This window comes from Bos indicus, chromosome 11 (genome assembly GCF_029378745.1).
Source record: "Bos indicus isolate NIAB-ARS_2022 breed Sahiwal x Tharparkar chromosome 11, NIAB-ARS_B.indTharparkar_mat_pri_1.0, whole genome shotgun sequence".
NCBI lineage: Eukaryota > Metazoa > Chordata > Mammalia > Artiodactyla > Bovidae > Bos > Bos indicus.
Genome location: NC_091770.1, coordinates 101240743 through 101262962, shown reverse-complemented (window position 1 = coordinate 101262962; position 22220 = coordinate 101240743). Strand labels below are relative to the sequence as shown.

At 50.3% G+C, this 22220-nt stretch overlaps 2 protein-coding genes across 12 annotated transcripts in view; one reads left to right on the top strand and one right to left on the bottom strand.

Annotated features, from left to right (window-relative positions):
- The window catches only part of PRRC2B (proline rich coiled-coil 2B), an 84433-nt gene extending 72495 nt beyond the window's left edge, over positions 1-11938 (bottom strand). For 10 of the 11 annotated variants that reach the window (XM_070799438.1, XM_070799445.1, XM_070799441.1 and 7 more), the window contains exon 1: positions 11789-11938. The gene's annotated coding sequence lies outside the window, so the exon portion shown is untranslated. The remainder of the gene's footprint in view (positions 1-11788) is intronic. The other variant, XM_070799439.1, reaches the window with a different exon arrangement.
- Positions 8763-12228, top strand: LOC139185963 (proline-rich protein HaeIII subfamily 1-like). Its single transcript, XM_070799842.1, has 3 exons — positions 8763-8766; positions 10831-10891; positions 11193-12228. The coding sequence occupies exons 1-3, from the start codon at positions 8763-8765 to the stop codon at positions 12226-12228; spliced, it is 1101 nt and encodes a 366-aa protein (XP_070655943.1).
- The last annotated feature ends 9992 nt before the right edge of the window (positions 12229-22220 follow it).

Sequence of the window (22220 nt, the reverse complement as noted above, 5' to 3'; positions counted from 1 at the left end):
TTCAGTGTAACAAATTCAAATGATCCTAAAATACGCAGAACAAGTCAATCCAACTCAAAAGGTAACAATGTGAACCTGGTGGATGCTGTGTAAAGCTATCAGCAGTTTGTGGTCTTGGATTGTTATTCTATAGATGAGGGTTGTTACTGTACCATGCAGAAACTTCTTTCTTTTACTATTGCTTGCTTTTTATTACACACTGTGGCCATTTTTTTTTTTTTTTCCCAAGAAAATGCACACCACCCTGAGACTCTTTTTAAGCCTGCCTGGTATTTCACTGCACATTTGTGCCACATGTGTTTACCCACGCTCTCCAGACATGTAACTGATTTCCAACCTTGTCCTGTGACAAATAATGCTACAGCCAACGTCCTGCTACATGTAACTTTACACATGGGCCAATACTCCTGAACTGTCTGACATTTCTGTGAAGCCTATTTTTAGTCTGTGCCCAAAGAACCGCAGGGCAGACAGAGAGATGAGGAAGGAGAGAACTGGGACGCAGTGCAGAGAAACCAGCAGGGCTCAGACCCCAGACCTCTATAATCAGGTTCATCACACGGGAAGCCCTCCGGCAGCTCATGCCCACGGGGATGTGGCACACAGCACCCTTAGAACAGACCCTGTCTTCCCCAGGCAGCCCTCCTCCACCCACCGCCCTCCCCAGCTTCAGGCTGCACGTGGCCCCAGAGGAGGCTTGTTAGCAACAAAGCATTCCACCTGGAGGGCAACGCCTCCCTCTAATCCGAGCAGGGAATTACTCCACCAGGCTGGCAGAATAGTAATTACAGCTGTGCAGAGGATCCTGCCAACAACGCTGGGGTGGCCGTCCTCTGTGGCTCCTGTAGATGAGGGAGTGGAGGCTAAGAAGTGAAGGACCAGGCCAAGGTCGCACCACACCCTCTCGCACTCTATCATGCCCATTCAGAGCTAAGCCGCTGCAGCAGGGTGTGTGCTGTGACACAGATGGTCCATCAATAACTAAGCACCCCAAGCCACTCCTCTTGGAAGAAAATAAAATCCCAATATACTGAAGGCAGGGCTTCCCCTTGTGGCTCAGATGGTAAAGAATCTGCCTGCAATGCAGGAGACCCCTCGTGGTCAGAGAGGCCTGGCGTGCTGAGATTTATGGGGTCGACATCCTCCTGAAAGGTTTGATCCCTGGGTCGGGAAGATCCCCTGGAGAAGGGAATGGCAACCCACTCCAGTATTCTTGCCCTGAGAATCCCATGGACAGAGGAGCCTGGTGGGTTACAGTCCATGGGGTCGCAGAGAGTCAGACACGACTGAGTGCCTAACACACACACATACTGAAGGCAGGGGGATAAAAGGGCTGGGTTGGTTTCAACGCTCTCCAACAATGTCCAAAGGACTGTAGTCTGGGAATCTGTATGCCATTTATTCTCCAAGCCTCGGACTCCAGAGGAAACCCAGAACGATGACAGTCCCGGGCCACCAATCAGGCAAGACCAGGTCTGAAAAAGAAGAACCCCAAAAAGGAGGGCCAAGTGTTGCCCAGGGGCTTTCAGGAGGATGCCAATCTGTCTTTTCGGCACTGGAGAAGAGGAGCCATGCATCCGCACGCACACAGGCTGATGTTCAGTTCAGTTCAGTTGCTCAGTTGTGTCTGACTCTTTGCGACCCCATAAATCTCAGCAAGCCAGGCCTCTCTGTCCATCACCAACTCCCGGAGTTTATTCAAACTCACGTCCATCGAGTTGGTGATGCCATCCAGCCATCTCATCCTCTGTCGTCCCCTTCTCCTCCTGCCCCCAATCCCTCCCAGCGGGTTATTAATGAGAATCGGCTATTACAGGACCAGCCCCCTCCAGACAGAGCTCTGCTCTCACAGCCCCCGTTTCCCAACTATCACAGACTGTGCTGCCCCTTCCCGACAAGGCCACGCCACAGAGCACACGCCCACCTTGCCCCCGCTCCCCGGACTCCCCACGCCAACACCTTATCACTCGCCTGACGCTCTGTGGAGAGCAGTGCCTGGCGAACCCTACGCTCTGCTGCTGCCAGACACGACCAACACGCCGTGAGGACTCACCCAAGTGGACAGAGAGCGACCATGGCCCTTTCCAGGCAGGAAAGGGCCAAAGTGACAGCGCTGGGGAACCACACACAGGACATCTAAGTATATACACATAAAGGCAGGTTCCTAGCTCCCGTTTCCCAGTGGTCACGCCAGGGTAAGCACTCACAGGTGGTTAAAACATTCCCATTACTAGAAAACGAAATTATTTAAGACAGCACTCATCTCTCAATCTGAAAGAGAGAGAGCAACTGCAAGGAATGACTGATTTTCTACTCTGTGAGCTTTCTGGAGTGTTTGGGGTTTGTGTCACAGGCCTGTCCTGTCATTTCACTACATTCTTTTAGTTTTGGGTAAACTGAGCTGTGAGAACTCCTGGTGGCTCTGTCAGTAAGGAATCTGCCTGCAATGCTGGAGACCCGGGATCGACCCCTGGGTGGGAAAGATCCCCTACAGAAGGAAATGGCAACCCACTCCAGCATTCTTGTGGGGAGAATCCCATGGACAAAGGAGCCTGGCGGGCCACAGTCCATGGGGTCACAAGGGTCTGACACGACTGAGCGACTAAACCACCACCAAACCTGGCGGTACAGAATCGACATGGCGTCCTGCTTCTGAGCAACCCTGGGAGGCAAGTTCCACCCGCTCTGGGCAGACTGAGAACCAGAGGCTCACATATGCAAACAGGGGTGAAGGAGGTCTGTTTAAGGTCCAGAAGGTCTGTCTGCCTGACGCCATCAACTTCAACAAACCTTGTCTTTATTCTTTTCAAGACATTTACCTAAAACTCTCCAAGAAAAGAACAAACTCAGTGAAGGGCAGCAGGCAGTTATCAGATGCTCCTGTTGGGGGTGTTTACCTTGGAGAGAGTGGACAGTAGGGAGAGCGCCAATGCCCCAGAGAGGCCCTTGGTTACACTGAGCTCCTGCTGGTGAGGGCAGGGGCTGTGAGACTTGGGTTTAAATCTTCAGCACAGGGCTAAGCACACAATTAGAAACCCTAACCTCTAGCAAACTAAAGAGCCCCAAGTGTATAAACCTGCCTGCTCCAAACCCCCAGGCCCTCAGCTAGTGCTGGATCCAGGAGCCATTAATAGCTACTGTTTACTGAGCGCCTGCCCACCTGTGCCAGGCACCTTAGAAACACTTCAGCATAGGACCCATTGAATCCTCCCCCAATGCTAGGAGGCAGGTGTCACTGTGACATTTTGCAGACAAAGAGAATGGAGACTCCAGAAGATTAAATCATCTTAATCACACAGCTCACAAGTGGAAGAACCTGGATATGAAGACAGCTGACCAAAGCCAAGGGCTACTCTCCCTCAGGAAAAGGAATCTGATGGATTCTCTTCAGGTTCCAACTAACAATAGCAAGCGCAAGGGCCGGCACTCTGTACTTCCCACGGCACCCCGCCCTGGGCACTCGTCTCCCGGAGCACCTGGCCTGATGAAATCCCACCCAGGCATCTCCAGGGTCTTCATTTCCGTAGTCACTTTGCCCACTAGGTGTGAGCTCCTAGAATAGACAGGCGGGGAAAGTGGGGGCCAGAGACCAAGTGGATGAGTAGGGAACTGGGAGCAAGAGATCAGAGGCCTCCAGATAAACCCCTCCCACACAGTCAGCTGCATCCCAGCAGCAAGACCACCGAAGGCTGTAACCGAGCCTCAGAAACCCGCGGAAGGGCTGCTGTGAGAACTCCCCAACGGGGCGGTCTCTGAATACACAAAGGCTAGAAGAAAACACCTGTGCCAAGCACCGTGACTTTAACTGAAAAGGAAAAGCAAAGTAAACCTGGCTACCTGCGCCTCTCCACACATCGGCCCCACCAGCCCCCACCGGCCTCATCTGAGCAGATGCCCAGGCACCTGCACTGGGAGTCCTCGGGAAACACCACCTCTGCTGTGCCTGTCAATGCCAATCAAAGGCTGAGATCCTACACCAGACCACAGGAAGCCTTCAACAGTCGCTGCTTTTAATTTGGGAAACGTGCACGCCCAAAATGACCTCAAATGATGATTCACTTAGAAAAGCCCCCAGTTCAGAAACACCCACTCTCGTATACTACTTCATGTAAATTGGCACAAAATTTTTTGAAAAAGAGTTTAACGGAACTCTTACCGAAACGCTACTCAACGGGAAGACCCCACACTACAGAAACATACTCTCAAGTGTTATCACATGCAAATTATATGTTTATGAAGACAAATTTTACTGAATTTCACCAAAACTGTATTATTATCCAAAAATTAGAAATAGCCCAATGTCCACCGATAGGAAACAGGGTAAAATCATGTGAATCCACAGATCATTCTCTGTAGTTGCTAAAATAAATGATGTAATCAGTCTACACAGGTGTCATGGAGCACACCACGACATTAAGTGAGGGGCAGCCTGCTGTAGGTCTACACACACACACACACACACACACGATAATGTGCATTATTTTTCTTCCCTGCTAGGAATCACAAAAAAAAAAAAAAACTTCAAACAACGGTCTCCTTTCAGAGAGATTGGGGAAGAACCCTTATATTTTTCAATATAGATTTAATTTTCCTAAGTACTTTCTAAAACAAGTCAACTGGGACTGTCTGGGCCAAGGTTAAGATTATGACCTATTTTTGTTTTCTTCTTCCATACACATGCATATTAAAAAAAAAAACTTACAAATATTATTTTTAAAACATTAACAGTATGATAGATCTGTATATACTAGTCTGGGGGAAAAAAGCTCATGATTAAGTTTGAAAATGAAGAAAACAGCAGCATGAGCCCATCTTTGCTCTTTAGTATGAGAAGGATAAACACACCGAACATAAATGACGCCTATTGCCTTGGAAGCTGAAGAGAAGATCATTCATTTTTCTACACACATTTGCTTTTTTTTTTTCCCCAGTAAGTATATTTTTGCAATTAATTTTATATCAGAAAGAATTCCACTTTATGCTTCGGGGCAGTGTTCCACTCTCCCCAGCTATTTCTGAACACTCAGCCCATTCAGACCCGCGGACAGGTTGGCCCTCCCAGACCAGCCTGTGTGTTCTGCACGCCCTGGAACAGAGCAGTTCTTTAAGCTCTGAACTGGATGTAAACAACACCTGCCAAAAAAAGCTCTAAAGAAACAAAGGAAGCGTGGAGAGAGTGCTGGAGGTGACCTCCTTTTTCCAGTTGGTGCGGCAGTGAGATTCACCCCCCCAATTCCACACAGAGAAGAGCTCGAAGCACGTTGGGAAAATCAACTCAAGGCCTGGAGCTGAAGTCCTACCCCCCACCCCACCCCCAGCACTCTCACCGCATCCACACTGAAGGGCCTAGCGCTCTGGAAAGCAAGCTGACTCACTAGCTTTCTTCTGCAGCCTAGGCATTTCAACTTAGAAACACATTTTTTAATACTCCAGGGCTCCCTATTTTCAAGAGGTGCTTACTTCAAGTCAGCTACGTTCTCCAGAGGGCCTTCCCTGACCGCCTGAACCCAGGCCGAGCTGGGCTCAACTTCTCACCCGATGTGTACATATGCAGAGCCGTCTGTGTGAGACGCAGAGCATCGGGAGGCGGGAAGCGAAGAATCCGCTTCATGTGACACGCATTCCACTGGGGCGTAAGGGCGAGTCAAAAAAACACAGCAAAAATGTTGGGCTGTTCCCAGGCAGTCCAGTGGTTAGGACTTTGCGCTACCACTGCAGGGGGCCCAGGATGGATCCCTAGTGGGGAAACTAAGATCCTGCATGCAGGGCAGCACAGAAACAAACAGCAACAACAACAAAAAAACCCAAAGTATTTCTAAGTTGTAGGCCATCTACAGACAAAGGGATAAACAAAATGCGGTCGCTGTGTGTGTAATATAGACTGCAGCTGCTGCTTAGTCGTTTCAGTCGCCTTCACCTCTGTGTGAGCCCACCAGGCTCCTCTGTCCATGGGATTCTCCAGGCACTCGGACTGGAGTGGGTTGCCAGGCCCTCCTCCAGGGGATCTTCCCGACCCAGGGATCAAACCCAGATCTCCTGCATTGCAGGCAGATTCTTTTACAGCTGAGCCACCAGGGAAGCCTGTAAGAGACTACTGTTCAGCCTTAAAAAGGAATGGAATTCAGACACATGCCACAACACCACAGATAGATGAACCTTGAAAAACCATGCTAAGTAAAAGAAGCCATTCACCAAAGGACAAATATCGGACAATTCCACTTATCTGAGGGACCCAGACTAACCAAAGTCATAGAGACAAACAGTAACTGGAAGCTGCCAGGGCCTGAGGCAGGGGGAAGGCTGGTGGAGGGGGGGCGTGTTAATCAGCGCAGAGTTTCAGCGTGCAGAGACGATGCAGTTCTGGAGACAGTGGTTGCACAACGCTGGGCATGTACTTTATGCCACTAGGCTGCACACTTAAAAATGGCTGCAATGGTAAATCTTATGTCATTTCTATCCCACAATAATTTTTTAAAACAACAACAACAAAAACCCTGTATTTAAAGTTGTAAAAAGAAAAGCAAGAGGAAAAAAGCAAACAGAACAGCAGCAAGGGCTAGGGAAGAATCACGGAGGGTGATGATGGAGATGGGCTGGGGGCCTGGAAGGCCTCTCTAAGGAGGTGCCGTCTCCCCCCACTGGACACGAGCTCCTGAGGAACATGAGCAGGGCATCCACGTATAAGTCCCAGAACAGTAAATGTCTAAATCGAGACCTTTGTCCGCACCCAAGCCAGGAAACAGAGTAAGACCCCAACTTCGCTCATCAAAGGGCTTCGCCAGGACTGAGACACCCAGAACTCCGGGGTCTAAGAAGGAAGCCACCTTGTGACGGAGGCTGGACATAGAGGTAGCCAGGGCTGCAGGAGACACTGTTGCTGAGCCAAAGCAGGAGCCTGCGCACCCTCCAACTGGGAATTCTACCTACAGGAAACATCAATGTGGACCCAAGGCTTTGTAAGCAGGGATGCTCCCTAAAGTCTTATTTGTAAGAACAAAAAGTGGGTAACAACAATCTAATAATGGAGGATTAAGTAAATCATGACATATCCATGTAACAGCAATTACACAATTATTAAAAAATCATGTTTTCAATAACTCGGGGAAATATACTATAACGTTAAGAGGATCTATAATCCCTGAATAGTGTATACAGCAGTATTTTCTAATTTTGAAAAAAACATATAATCAAAGGAAAGAAATACACGAGTCTTAATGCAGTTATCTCTGGATGGTGAAGTTAGAGGTGATTTGTGTTTTTATTTTTGTCTTTATTCTTTTCAGTATTTTGCAGTCCCCCCACCCCTCAGGGGAAAGGTTGCTTTTGGGGGAAAAGTACTTAAAGAGCCTTGCACCATGCTTGGCCAAAGTCCAGCAGTGACTTCTAAAAGCAACACATACTGTTTCTGCATTACCACAAGGAGGAAAAGGCTGGCAGCTTTCTTGAAAGGAGGAAGAATACAGAGCAGAGCTACAAAACCAGTTGCAGAGGTGAGAGCGGAAGGAAGTCACCTGGGAGAATGTGAAGGACTGCCAGCAACTCAAGATAGACCACGCTCTGCCCACAGACACCTCCCCACCTGCACAGCTTCACAAGCCAACACCCTCACAGGAGCAACCCAGCCCTGAGCTCAGGCCACACAGAAAACCACCACCAAAAAAAAGCAAGCACAGCTCAGAACAAGCCCAACCAAGACTTTTGGCTCAACTCAGGAAGGCAGGCCTCCCTCCCAGAGCAGATTCCCACGTGCCACCCACAGAGGCACAGCGACACCACCTACAGCAAAGCCCAGGTCCTCCTGTTCCCAGGGGAAGACGCCAGTCCAAATGGCACAAGACGCCAGTCCAAATGGCACCTTGTTCACCCAAAAGCCTGTCCAAACAATTTTATTCCATCAGAAAGCTCACCATCTCCCACCTCTCTCTCATCTCCAACACCACAGGCCATGCCTTTTCTTTTTTTGTTTTACTTTATTTTTTGGTTGTGCCACAAGGCACGTGGGATCTTAGTTTCTTGACCAGGAATCAAACCCGCACCCCCTCTGTTGGAAGCACAGAGTCTTCTAGTGGTCTTAACCACTAGACCACCAGAGACGTCCTTACTTTTCTTTTTTTAATTGAAGTACAGTTGATTTACAACACATTTAAGGTGTACAGCAAAATGATCTAGTTACATATATTTTTCTTTTTCAGATTATTTTCCCTTATACACTATTACAAGATACTCAATATACTCCTGTGATATACCTCGTTGCCTTTTTATTTTTTCACTGAATTTTATAGTTGATTTACAATACTGAGTTTCAGGTGTACAGGAAAATGACTCAGTTATATGTACATATATTTTCCAAATTATGCCTTTATTTCTTTGTTCAAAGGACAAATCTAAGGTTTAAGTCTATACAACCCCCAGGAAAAAAATCTTAAGAAAGAAATCAAGCAATGATTGGAAAAGAAGCCAGTCTAGTTTGCCCTGACTAAAATGTGAAATTCAGGACACAAACCCCAACATCTCAGAAATTCTCTTTTTCACAGGGAAATGCACTGCTTTAAAATCTAGTGTAGACAGGCCCTATTTAACACCTGCCCACCCACAGCAAGATACACACCTTTGACAAAAGAGAAGCCTCATTATCAAATTTAGAAATACATGTACTGGCCCAACTGGCCTATTCTGGTTTGAAATAGAAACAAATACAGAAATGAGCAATCTTAAAGCGGTAGAATAATGAGACATACAACCAGCATACATCCATTAGCAACATGAGTCAGTACTTTGTGCAATAAAAAAAAAAAAAAAAAAAACTTGAAAGCACAATAAATAATCCTTCAGGGAAAAAAAAAAAAACTGAAATTTAAAAGGGAGTGGGGGATGGGCCAACCAAAAGGCACAACAAAAATCCCTGGGCCAGGCTCCAGGCAACTAGACCGGGCAGGAACTAGTTCTGACTTGCCATTCCTGAAATTCCTCTCTCCCAAGGTTTTCTGGCTCTTCCTTCCCCAGACTCCCTTTTTACCCATTTGGGCTTGAAGGAGACTGGAGAGGACCCAGAATGTTTAAGGAGAGACAAGCACCCACAACTGGCTGGAACAAGCCCCTCCACCGTGCAGGTAGCATTAGGGAGCCAGTCAGAGCTGAAATTCACAGGTAAATAAAAAGGTTGTGGGAGGGGCAGTGAATTCATTACATCACCACCCAGCTAACCTCCATCCACAGTGCTGGGCCAGACTGAAATCAGACGGAAAGGATGGGCCAAGAGGCAGGAAGCAGGGAAATTGAAAGGATGACTTGACCCACTAGAACGTCTCAGTCACACAGCCAGGAGGCCAGAAGGTTCCAAGGAGGTTTAAAAAAAAAAAACCACACACAGAGAACAAAACAAAACCAAGGTGGCTGTGGGAATGCCAAAATGAACTGAAACAAATTCCCCACTGACTGCAGAACCACCTTATGTTCAAGCAGTCTCCAGGGCCCTTTACAAACAAGCTATAGGTTTGGTTCAGAGGTAACTTAGGTCTCAGTCCTTACCCATGGCCAAGACTGGGGTCAGTCTCCCCTAACTAGCCTCAGTCCTTCCTACGGTCTCCCATAAACAGCACAAACCTCAGACTTGGCTGAGTAGCCTCGCTCTTTTGGCCGTTCTGGTGCTACCAGGCAAAATCAAAACATCAGCTGCGGACAGAATTTGGGGTGGTTCCATCCACCAAAATGACAGGAGCAAAAGATCAGGAATTAAAAAGACACCAAAAAACCAGATAACCAACAAAAACATACATACATTTTCATCACCCTCCCATGGATGGAAGTGCTTTGCTGCAAATAGTATGTGAGGCTCCCAAGAGCCCCAACAGATACCCAAGGCAAGGTGTAATTATTCCCATTTTACAGATGCAGGAGCTGAGGCTGAGACTTGCGTAAGCTAACCCAATGAGGACCAGAATCCAGGTTCCAAGGGACACATGTGTCCAAGCAAATGTTTATTTGCCATTCCCAACAGAAAGCAGTAACCCTCAAGAGGCAGGACTCCCTGGGCCTCTGCTTGTTGTCCTCAGCCTCGAGCATCTCATGTTTTCTGCTGTGCCTTAAACCCAGTTGCGGGAACAGCCTCAGAAAGGGCAGGCACCCGGATCCCAGGGGAGAAACCCACCACCACACAGCCCAGGTCGATGGAGCTCCTGAGGGCTCCAAAGCCTGCTCTTCTCCAGCCTGGTCTCCCCACTGAGCCCCAGCGCTGAACAAGCAAGAGCCCAGTGATGTTCTGTGCCCTGCAATCCTTCTCCCTGGCCATGCCTCAGCCCAGCACCTGTGGCATCTGCCTGACCACTCAGCACGAAGGGTGGCACCACCAGTGGCTCAGCTTCCATCCTAGGACTTGATGGCAGGTGTACAAACAGCCACAGGAGAAACCACCATTAAGCACCAACTGTGTGCCAGGCCTTATGAGGGAGAGGATGCAATGTCCCTACGTGTGTCAACGAAGGCTCTGGGAACCGGAGCTGTTTGACACAAGCAGGGCTTGAACCTCAAAGTCAGGGCCTCCCCAGGCCCACCTAACACCCCAGCACTGCACAAAAAGGGCTAGATGGCTGCAAGTGGATTCCCAGAAACCATGCTGAGACTTCAAACGGACGGTTACAGGAACCAAACTGGATGATGTACAAGGCCACTTAAAATGCACACAAAACCTTACAGAAAAACAACAATCTCAGGGACAATTGAACAATCCTGTGAACCAAAGCCTTCTAAAGGTTTCTCTCGGGCAGCCATGTAGCAAATGACACACTCCGGAGAGCTCCCAGCCCCCCTTCCCTACCCCCGACTTCCTTCAAGCGACCATTCGGCTGAAAAACACCTCCTCGGCTCGCCTCAAGGTGGGCTTGGACCTCCCACGGTATTTCGAAAGAGGGAAAAAACGGTTAGAAAAAAAAAACGCCTTCCAATTTCACGAAGGCAAATCCACTCTTCAGAGGCCCGCGATTTCAACAGTGCTGGGTTTTACTTGGGGGTGGGGCGGGGAGGAAGAGAGGGGGAGAAAAAAACCCATCTGGCAGGCCCTGAGCGGGGAGAGATCCTGTTTATTATTAAACATTTTCAGCAACAGAGCATTAAGTGTTTTGAAAATAATGTTCTCGTTCCCGCACTCAAAGCGCGGCCGTCTGGGCGGCTGTGAGCCCCCGGCCCCTCGCACCCAGGCCGGCAACCCTGATCACCAACTTCGGGGACACCCGGCGGGGGGCAAGGGACTCCGCCCCCCGGCCCCGAGGGTCGGCCCCGGGCCCCGGCCCTGCATCCCGCGGCCGCTCTCAGGAGGAAGCAAGATGGGGGGCCGGGCGGCAGGAAACCGGCCCAGACTCCTCCGGCCGCCGAGACACCCGCGGCCGCCGGAATCTAGGCCGGAAAGGCGACTCCCCGGGCTCTCCGCAGCCTCGGCCGCCCCGCAGCCCCTCCCTCGGAGGACCCCGGCCCCGGGGGCGCCCCGACCCCGCCGCGCGCCCGAGCCCAGGCCGCTCGACGCCGCCACAACAATGGGGAGAGGGCCGCCCGCCGCACCCCCCGCCCCACGGTCGCCCCCAGCCCGGCCCCGCGGGCCGACGGCGGCGGCGCGGGGCGGGCCGAGCCCCCGCGATCGCGGACAAAGGTCGGCCCGGCCCGAGCGCCGCTGTCAGTCAGCCGCCACAGAGAGACAAAAGCCGGCCCGGGCCGCGCCGCCTCCATCTTTTAGCGCCGCGCCCGCCGCCGCCGCCCCGGCCCCCGCGCCGCCCCCGGCCGCCCGGCGCCCCGGGCCCACCTGGTGTAGTTCCGCGGGCGCGACTGGGCCGGGCGATGGCGATCGGGCGGCGGTCAAGCGGCGGGATGGCGGCGGATTGCGAGGCGGCGGCGCGGCTGCTCGCTCGCTCGCTCCCTCCCTCCCTCCCTCCCGGCTCGCTCGTCGCTCGCTCGCTCGCTGGAGCCTCGGAGCCTGTGTCTCGCCGCTCGCCTCCCTTCAGCTCTCGGCTCCCCGCCCCCCCGCCTGCCGTCGCCCCCGCCTCCGCCCGCCTCCTCCTCACGCCGCCACCGCCGCCGCCGCCTCAGCCCGCAGCCGCGCCTCAGCCCGCGCAGCGCCCCCTGCCGCGCCTCCGGGGACCCGCGGTCGCCAGCCGCCTCCGGGCCCGAAAAGGAGGGGCTGGGGTCCCGGGAGAGGGGGTCGAGCTCGCGCGAGGGGCCCAGGGGAGGGCCTGCAGGGCCTAGGAGACGAAGCCGGGAGTAGGGGGCCTGGGAGAGGGGGAATCTGGGATGGGGGGCCCCCTGAAGAGGCCGGGGGAGTGAGGGGGGAGGGGTTGAGGGGCGGGGCTGAGGGAAAGGGAAGGAGGCCCTGAGGCGGGGTTGGGTCGGGAGCCGGGCGGAGCGGGCCGGAAGAGGAGGGGGCTGGGCTGGAGGGGGCCAGGGGCGGGCGAGGCCCTGGCGCAGGGCGGCTTGGGAAGAGTGGGGAGAGGTGGGGGGGCGCTCGGGGGGCGGTGAGAGCCCGGATCCCCGCCCCCCGCCCCCCCGCAGAACTGCGGCGCCCGCCGCCAGACGGGGAGCCCGGCTGTTGTTACAACACGTTATTTCACAGAAGCCCGGAAAGGGAACCGCAGGCATCATACATTGTTAATTCAAAAGCAAGGTTGTCGCCCAGTCTAGATACTTTATTACATTTTCGTAAGACGGACAATAATAAACCCAGCCTCTTGAGTGTTTGTGTGTGTGTGTGAAGGCCAAACAAAAGGTCAGGGAGAAGGCACGCTGCCCCGGAGACCTCTGCGGTCTGAGGGCTCAGGGGGCATTCTGAGGGCTCAGGAGGCATTCTCGCTTTTTAGTCTGGATACTTGGGCACTTAGGAAAGCAAGCGATTTGAAAGAGCAAAGACAAAGAAATGCGTCTGGAGCCGGGAATCCAAATCGTGTCTGGCACTTGTCCATACACACAGCACCGACGGGGAGCGGCCAGCCGCGGGGGAGTGATCGGTCTCGTTTCATCCCAACTGCTGGGCGGATGTTGATTGTTCCAATTCACAGGTGAGACACGGAGACTCTGAGAGGTGAAGGAACTTGTCCGAGGCCACACAGCCAGACTTGGGAGGAAAGTGAACCCGCTTCAACTTAACTCGGATCAGGGTGAAGTTTATACTTAGCACTGAGCACCGTAGTGCCTGACACGTAGTAGCGCTCAGTGACTGTTGGTTGGTTTGTGGAATGGAGATGAATGAGTGTCTGGCGCTTGACTTTCTTGGCTGGGAGTTAAGGGACTCTGGAACTCTTTAAGAATCAGGAGGTTATCTCTTTTTATTATCTGGAGAGAGAGGACCAAAAAAAAAAAGATGAAAAATTTGGAGGGTTTTGAGTGCTCTGGAAAACAGGCTAGGAAATACTACAAATGGCAGGAAGAGAGAAAGTCAAGTGGGCACGTGAAAGGAGAGTGACGCCCTCTGGGGACAGCAAGGGCTGCTAAGTCCCTGCTAGTTGAAATGGAGTGCTTCACGAGCACCAGGAAACCCGGCTTTTGTCCCAGACTCAGGAAATCATTTTCATCCTGCACTTCTCTGGGGTGACAACAGCCACAATGCTAGGTACTATTTGTTGAGCACTTTTCTGGGCTGGGCAGGCTGGTAAGCACTTTACAAGAGATAACTCAATACATGGGAGACAGTTACTGTTGTTCCCACTTGATGGATAAGGAAATTGAGATCATGGGTGGTGGAGCAAGGATTTGACCCCAGCTGTGCTGGTCTGTGGGGAAAACAAGGCGAAGGTGCTGGAGCAGGGAGAGGGGCTGTTGGACTAACAGTGTTAGTTAGTGTTAGTTAGTCCAACTCCTTGGACTAACACTGTCAGTTAGGGCTGGTACCTGGGGTTTCTCCAGGACCCTGGAAGTGTCCATCAAGCTCTCCCAGAACTGAAAACCTAGAGAGGACAGAAGTAGGAAGGAGAAAGGGATCAGAGTGTGAGGGCTGGACCAGGGCTGGACTTTGCGGTCATTTATCCCCAAGAGACTATGGGCAATGTAGACGGGAACAATCAATGTGCCAGTTTCATTTTGTTAAAGTTACTAAGAGGGCGACAGAGGATGAGATGGTTGGATGACATCACCGATTCAATGGACATGAACTTGGGCAAACTCCAGGAGATGGTGAGGGACAGGCAAGCCTGGTGTGCTGCAGTCCATGGGGTCGAGAAGAGTCAGACATGACTTGGCAACTGAACAACAGCTATAAAGTAAATAGCAGTAGTCAGAGCTGGAACATTGAAAGGAAGTGTGGACTGAGTGGGCCAAGCGAGGCAAAGCTGGGGAGAGCTGGCCTGAAGCAATGGACAAGAGTTAGTTCAGTGTTTTGTTTTGTTTTATTTTTTTGTCATTCAGTAGCTAAGGTGTGTCCTACTCTTTGCAACCCCATGGATTGCAGCATGCCATGCTTCCCTGTCCTTCACTATCTCCCAGAGTTTGCTCAAACTCATGTCTATTGAGTCAGTAATGCCCTCCAACCATCTCATCCTCTGTCACCCCCTTCTCCTCTTGCTCTCAATCTCTCCCAGCATCAGGGTCTTTTCCAATGAGTTGGCTCTTTGCATCAGGTGCCAAAGTATTAGAGCTTCAGCATCAGTCCTTCCAATGAACATTCAAGGTTGATTTCCTTTAGGATTGACTGGTTTGATCTCCTTGCTGTCCAAGGGACTCTCAAAAGTCTTCAGCTCCACAGTTCAAAAACATCAATTCTTTGGCACTCAGCCTTCTTTGTGGTCCAACTCTCACATCCATACATGACTAGTGGAAAAACCATAGCTTGTTCAGCTTAGGGTTTTTTCTTCTTCTTCTTTTAAATATTCAGAAACTATGCTTATGAGTGGAGAAATCTCTCTGAACCCCTAAACTGAGTCAGGGGGAGGATTCCATCTATTTCTCACAGCCAATTGCAGATTTTATGAATCCATAATTTTATTTGTCCCAAAATGTGTTCACTGTTTTTGGTTACATTGAAATTTAATATTTTTGTATAACACATATATTTCTTTATTCATGATTTTCTTTTCTAAAACCACATTATGGATAGATATTTATTTCCTTTGTGTTAATTTCACGTGGAACATGGAAAGCCCATCATTGGTCATATTCAGGTCTTTTTTTTTTCTTTTTAGTCCTTTGGAAAGTTGCCTCCATTTATGCTCCCTTTTCTTCCTCTGTCTCTCTTTTTTTCCCTTCTACTTTCTTCTTCTTTGACCCCCAGTGGCACACTCCAACCTTCCCTCTATCACAGTCCCAGTCTTCTTGGTGGTCCTCATCTTTGTACATATCTGTGGCCCCTACAAGACTAGGAGCTTCTCCAGACAGACTCAGTGAATTGTTCATTTTCTTAATTCCCCTAGCCCACAATCTGTATCACATCGTAGGTGCTTAATAAGAGATGATTGAATGAAAGAAGAGAAAAAAAATGAAGGGACAGAGAATCTTGAGGGTCAGAATTTGACCTCTGCTGGTGCCCTATAGTCCTGGTCTCAAAAGGAAGCCAGAAAAGCTGCCCCTCATCACTCCACTGCCTGGAGAGTCTGAGACTTTGCCGGGTTTCTTTCCATCCCCTGGTGGTCCGGTGGCTAAGACTCGGTGCTCCCAATGCGGGGGGCCTGGGTTCCATCCCTAGTCAGGGAACTAGATCCCACATGCTGCACCTTTGGGTTCACATGCTGCAACTAAGACCCAAACCAGATGCACACACGAAAAGAATAGTCACTATTTATTGAGCACTCTGGGGTAAGGAAATTAAAACACAGATTTGTTGAGTTGCTTGAGTTTCCATAGGGAGCTGATGACAGAGTTGAGTAGAAAGGAGAACACACGCTTGTTGAGGGCTTGTTGCACCGTTCCCACTTTCTGTATATCACAGCCTCTTCACCATGATTCTGTGAGTTAGGGTCTATCATCAACCCCATTTTACAGATCAATCTATTGAGGCTACTGGACCTTCATCCACCACCACTGCCTGGCTGTGAGATGGACAAGAGAACCTCTCTCGCCCTCCAGACCTCAGAAAGCTCTGGCAAATCAATGTCCCACTGAAGGGAAGGGAAGTGGAGGACCACTGGACACAGAACACAAACAGGAAGCCAGCCTTAAAGCACTGACCCAGGCAAGGAGTCCAGGGACAGCTCTGGAAGCCTCTCCTGGTGGCCCCGTCTGGCTTCAGAGCCAAGGCTCCCTTCAGCCACTCGAAGCCTGAGTCTTGTCCATGGCATGGCCATGCACACAACCCACAGGTTCCAGAAAGCACAGAGGCCCAGTCAGCTCACCTGAACTCACCTCTTCGGTGGGTGTCCATGCTCAGCCCTGAAGCAGGCACTGAGTCTATGCCGTTCCCCTGGGCTTGCCCCCAGCCTGGAGCCATGGTCTGAAAAGAATGCAGGATTCAAAGTCAGATGCCTCTGAGTTAGATTCTGTCTTTATTCTCATTTACTGTGTGTCTTTACACAAGTGGCTCTGACTCACTGAATCTCTGAAAACTGGGGAAGAGGATTGTCGCAAGCGTTGAATGAGGTGATGCGCACACGGTATCAGCTGTTAGCACAAGCTGGCAACTAGCAGGCATTCAGCACATGTTGCTTATTACTGCTCTTCCTTTTTCATCTCACACACCTTGGAGCCTGCCTTGTTAGTCATCAGTTGCTTTGTAACAAGCAGCCCCAAAACTTAGTGGCTTAAAACAACAACAAGGAATGCCATGGTGATCCAGTGGTTAAGAATCTGCCTGCAGATATAGGAGATACGGGTTCGGTCCTTGCTTCAGGAAGGCTCCACATGGCTCAGGAAAAAGTAAGCCCATGTGCTGCAGCTACTGAGCCTGAGCTCTTGAGTCTGGAACAAGAGAAGCCACTGCAACGAGAAGTCGGCACACCACAATTAGAGAGGAGCCCCTGCTAGCCACAACTAGAGAATGCCTGCTGGAGAAGGCAATGGCACCCCACTCCAGTACTCTTGCCTGGAAAATCCCATGGACGGAGGAGCCTGGTAGGCTGCAGTCCATGGGGTCGCTAAGAGTCGGACACGACTGAGCGACTTCACTCTCACTTTTCACTTTCCTGCATTGGAGAAGGAAATGGCAACCCACTCCAGTGTTCTTGCCTGGAGAATCCCAGGGACAGGGGAGCCTCCTGGGCTGCTGTCTATGGGGTCGCACAGAGTCGGACACGACTGAAGCGACTTAGCAGCAGCAGCAGCAGAGAATGCCTGCTCGCAGCAACAAAGACCCAGCACAGCCAAAAATAAACAGATACATAAATTTAAACAACTACAAATTGTAATTTCTCACAATTTGGGGGGTTTTGGATGGGTGGAAAAGTTGGCTTAAAGCTCAACATTCAGAAAACTGAGATCATGGCATCCGGTCCCATCACTTCAGGGCAAGGAAGGAAACAGTGGAAACAGTGGCAGACTATTTTTCTGGGCTCCAAAATCACTGCAGATGGTGACTGCAGCCATGAAATTAAAAGATACTTACTCCTGGAAAGAGAAGTTATGACCAACCTGGACAGCATATTAAAAAGCAGAGACATTATTTTCCCAACAAAGTTCCGTCTAGGCAAGCCTATGGTTTTTCCAGTAGCCACGTATGGATGTGAGAGTTGGACTTTTAAGAAAGCTGAGCACCGAAGAATTGATGCTTTTGAACTGTGGTGTCAGAGGAGACTCTTGAGAGTCCCTTGGACTGCAAGGAGACCCAACCAGTCCATCCTAAAGGAAATCAGTCCTGAATATTCATTGGAAAGACTGATATTGAAGCTGAAGCTCCAATACTTTGGCCACATGATGCAAAGAACTGACTCATTGGAAAAGACCCTGACGCTGGGAAAGATTGAAGGCAGGAGGAGAAGGGGACCACAGAGAATGAGATGGTTGGATGGCATCACCAACTCAACGGACATGAGTTTCAGTGAACTCCGGGAGTTGGTGATGGACAGGGAGGCCTGGCGTGCTGCAGTCCACAGGGTTGCAAAAAGCCGGACACGACTGAGCGACTGCACTGAACTGGGTGGGTTCTTCTACTCCACCTGGTACGACTGGGGTCACTGAGGCCGCTGCACTGTCTCTTCTTCCACGAGGTTTCTCGTGCTCCAGGGTCTTCCTTGTGGTCCCTCTCTCTGGAAACACAGTCTGGGCTTCCTCAGAGATGACAGCTGGGTTCCAAAGGAGTGAAAGAGGAAGCTGACAGCCCTCTTACAAATGCATCTGTCAGTCAGTGAGTCAGTTCTCAAAACCTCTTGCCTTCCCTCACCCATGTCTTAGCCAAGCCTCCACTCATTCTGTCTAGTGAAGACATTCCATCCGACTGAAAAAACTGTGTGTGTGTGTGTTAGTCACTCAGTTGTGTCCAATTCTTTGCGACCCCATGGACTGTAGCCCGTTAGGCTCCTCTGTCCATGGATGGCGTTTCCCGGGCAAGAATACCAGCGTGAGTTGCCATTTCATTCTACAGGGGATCTTCCCGACCCAGGGATTGAACCCAGGCCTCCTGCATTGCAGGCAGATTCTTTTCCATCTGAGCCACCAGGGAAGCCAGAAAATATTTACTGAGATCCATCATGGCAGCCAGTCAGAGTGCTGAGAAATGGCAAGGTGAGAAATAACTTCTCTCTTCATTCAAGAAACTTTCGAGAGGAATTAAAACAACAACAACAACAAACCAAACCCAACAAAAATAAAAACTGATTCATCAAGCTCTCGCTACCTCCAGGTGCCACCGAGTTCAAGCTTGTAGTCTTGTGCAAGACAGGGCAATAAACTGAGACACGAGTTTTGGAGCAAGGAATGGCGATTATTCTGAAAGCTGGCCAACTGAGAAAATGATAGACTCATGTTCCAAGAGCCATCTTACCTGAGTTAGAATCCAGACTTCTTTTATACTAAAAAGAGGGGGTAGTAAAGTCAAACATTTCCTGGTTCCGGTCAGCCTCTGGAGTATCTGTGTTCATTTCTCCCTTCCTGCAGTCATTTACCAGGTGGGCCTGGTCAGGAGGTTTCCTGGTGAGCTAAACAAAGGTATTTTAGTTTAACGCTCACTACCTGGGAGGCACGGTTCTCAGAGATAGGCCATTATGTATCACTGAGGCTTACAGGCAACATCCCTTTAGTGATTTAACGTGTAATAGAATACAAATACTCTTCCCTACTATACAGGTGTGGGCCTGAGCTGGGTCTGAATCATCCAGGCCTGATTCTGACCTAGTAGCACACTCCCTGGAGAAGGCAATGGCACCCCACTCCAGTACTCTTGCCTGGAAAATCCCATGGACGGAGGAGCCTGGAAGGCTGCAGTCCATGGGGTCGCTGAGGGTCGGACACGACTGAGCGACCTCACTTTCACTTTTCACTTTCATGCATTGGAGAAGGAAATGGCAACCCACTACAGTGTTCTTGCCTGGAGAATCCCAGGGACGGGGGAGCCTGGTGGGCTGCCATCTATGGGGTCGCATAGAGTCAGACATGGCTAAAGCGACTTAGCAGCAGCAGCAGCACACTCTCCCGGCTCAGAACTACAGTAACTTGCAGTACAATCTAGGAATGTGAGCCTACAACTTGTGCAGTGATCCCACACGCCAGGGATTCCTGGATGGGCTTGCTGTCATATTCTCTGCACCTGTTCTCCAAAAGGCAATTGTACCAGTGACAGAGAGCCTGAGTCCCAGTTACGGTTCAGAAAATGTGGTCATCTTAACTGAAGGAAAAAAAGACCGTAGTCCAGGGAGAAATTATTTCCAGCCGGGGAGGCTGGGGGAGCCTTCCTGGAGCAGGTGCTTTTGACACCAGGCTTTGAAGGAAGGGTAGAGTTTAATCAGAGGAGACTGGGGAAGAACATTCCAGATGGAAGGACCAGCTTGAATGAAGGGCCAGAAATGGGAGCATCTGGGCCCCAGAAGGGGACCATGGGCTGGCTGGTGTCAATAGGAAAAGTGGCCACATCCCAGCAAATGTGCCCTCTGGCAGGAATGGGAGCCTTGGGCTAAAAATATGACTCTTCGGTCTGAACAGGCAGCCTGGGCCCTGCACAGACCTTGGCATCACATCTGAGTCTCAGTACCTGACACTGCTGCTGCTGCTGCTAAGTCGCTTCAGTCATGTCCAACTCTGTGCAACCCCATAGACGGCAGCCCACCAGGCCCCGCCATCCCTGGGATTCTCCAGGCAAAAACACTGGAGTGGGTTGCCATTTCCTTCTCCAATGCATGAAAGTGAAAGGTGAAAGTGAAGTCAATCAGTCGTGTCCGACTCTTAGTGACCCCATGGACTGCAGCCTACCAGGCTCCTTCATCCATGGGATTTTCCAGGCAAGAGTACTGGAGTGGGGTGCCATTGCCTTCTCCACAGTATCTGACACAGATGGGCTTAAAAGCGAGGTCTCCTCTGAGGGGCTCATGACAAAGGGAGTTCAGGGCTGGAGTGCTTTCAGTTTCTCAACATCACACCTGAGTCTTACGAATTTGCCCTCCGTTTTCCACCACGGAGAGAGACCCAGGAGAGGGAACGAGCCAAGACTGGGGAAGAAAAGATGTGTGAAGATAAGATTTAAAACCTGGCAACTCTGGGACTTCCCTGATGGTCCAGTGGCTCAGACTCCAAGCTTGCAGTGCAGGGGACTGAGTTTGATCCCTGGGCAGTGAACTAGATCCCACGTGCCACAACTAAGACCTCGTGCAGCCAAATGAATACATGTACATTTAGTTAAAAACTTGGTAACTTTGGCTGAGAGGAGAGAGTGAAAATTTTGAGGGACAGGGCTTCCCTGGTGGCTCAGTCCTCCTGCCAATGCAGGAGACTCAGGTCGGGAAGATCCCCTGGAGAAGGAAATGGCAACCCACTCCTGTATTCTTGCCTGGGAAATCCCATAGACAGAGGATTCTAACAGGCTGCAGTCCATGGGGTTGCAAAGAATTGGACACAATTTAGCAACTGATCACCAGGAGGGAAAGGAAAAAAGAAATTCACTAAGGAGGCTTCTAAATGAAGATGGGATGCCAAGTACCAAAAAAGCAAGTCCCAACTCAAGGCTGTATATTGTCACCCTGTTTATTTAACTTATATGCAGAGTACATAATGAGAAACGCTGGACTAGAAGAAACACAAGCTGGAATCAAGAATGCTGGGAGAAATATCAATAACCTCAGATATGCAGATGTCACCACCCTTATGGCAGAAAGTGAAGAGGAACTAAAAAGCCTCTTGATGAAGGTGAAAGTGGAGAGTGAAAAAGTTGGCTTAAAGCTCAACATTCAGAAAATGAAGATCATGGCATCCAGTCCCATCACTTCATGGGAAATAGATGGGGAAACAGTGGAAACAGTGTCAGACTTTATTTTTCTGGGCTCCAAAATCACTGCAGATGGTGACTGTAGCCATGAAATTAAAAGACGCTTACTCCTTGGAAGGAAAGTTATGACCAACCTAGATAGCATATTCAAAAGCAGAGACATTACTTTGCCAACAAAGGTCCGTCTAGTCAAGGCTATGGTTTTTCTTGTGGTCATGAATGGATGTGAGAGTTGGACTGTGAAGAAGGCTGAGCGCCGAATGCTTTTCAACTGTGGTGTTGGAGAAGACTCCTGAAAGTCCCTTGGACTGCAAGGAGATCCAACCAGTCCATTCTAAAGGATATCAGCCCTGGGATTTCTTTGGAAGGAATGATGCTAAAGCTGAAACTCCAGTACTTTGGCCACCTCATGCGAAGAGTTGACTCGTTGGAAAATACTCTGATGCTGGGAGGGATTGGGGGCAAGAGGAGAAGGGGATGACAGAGGATGAGATGGCTGGATGGCATCACTGACTCAATGGACATGAGTCTGAGTAAACTCCGGGAGTTGGTGATGGACAGGGAGGCCTGGCGTGCTGCGATTCATGGGGTCGCAAAGAGTTGGACACGACTGAGCAACTGATCTGATCTGAATGGCAGGATTCCTGGATTGTGGTTCTCTTTCCCAATGAGAATCTTCCCATTTTTGAATCTTCCTCAGCATGGAGCCTGAGAAGCCATACCAGCTGAAGGAGTTGACACGTGACCAGGAGGTAAGACTAATGGAAGAATAAAGGAAGGTCATTGGCAGGAGAATTTAGGAATCAGGTCTTGCCCTTTGTGGCAGGATTCCAGAAATGTGGTACTGGAGAAATAATAGATCTCAAAATCTAACTTTCTGACGCAAAAGGGAGAAGACAACTCAAATTGAGAAAAA

What these genes read in the sequence shown, in the direction of transcription:
- LOC139185963 (XM_070799842.1), top strand. An exon ending in GTGGGCTTGGACCTCCCACG is followed by an intron (nt 10,892 to 11,192) that starts GTATTTCGAAAG and finishes CCTCGCACCCAG; the next exon opens with GCCGGCAACCCTGATCACCA.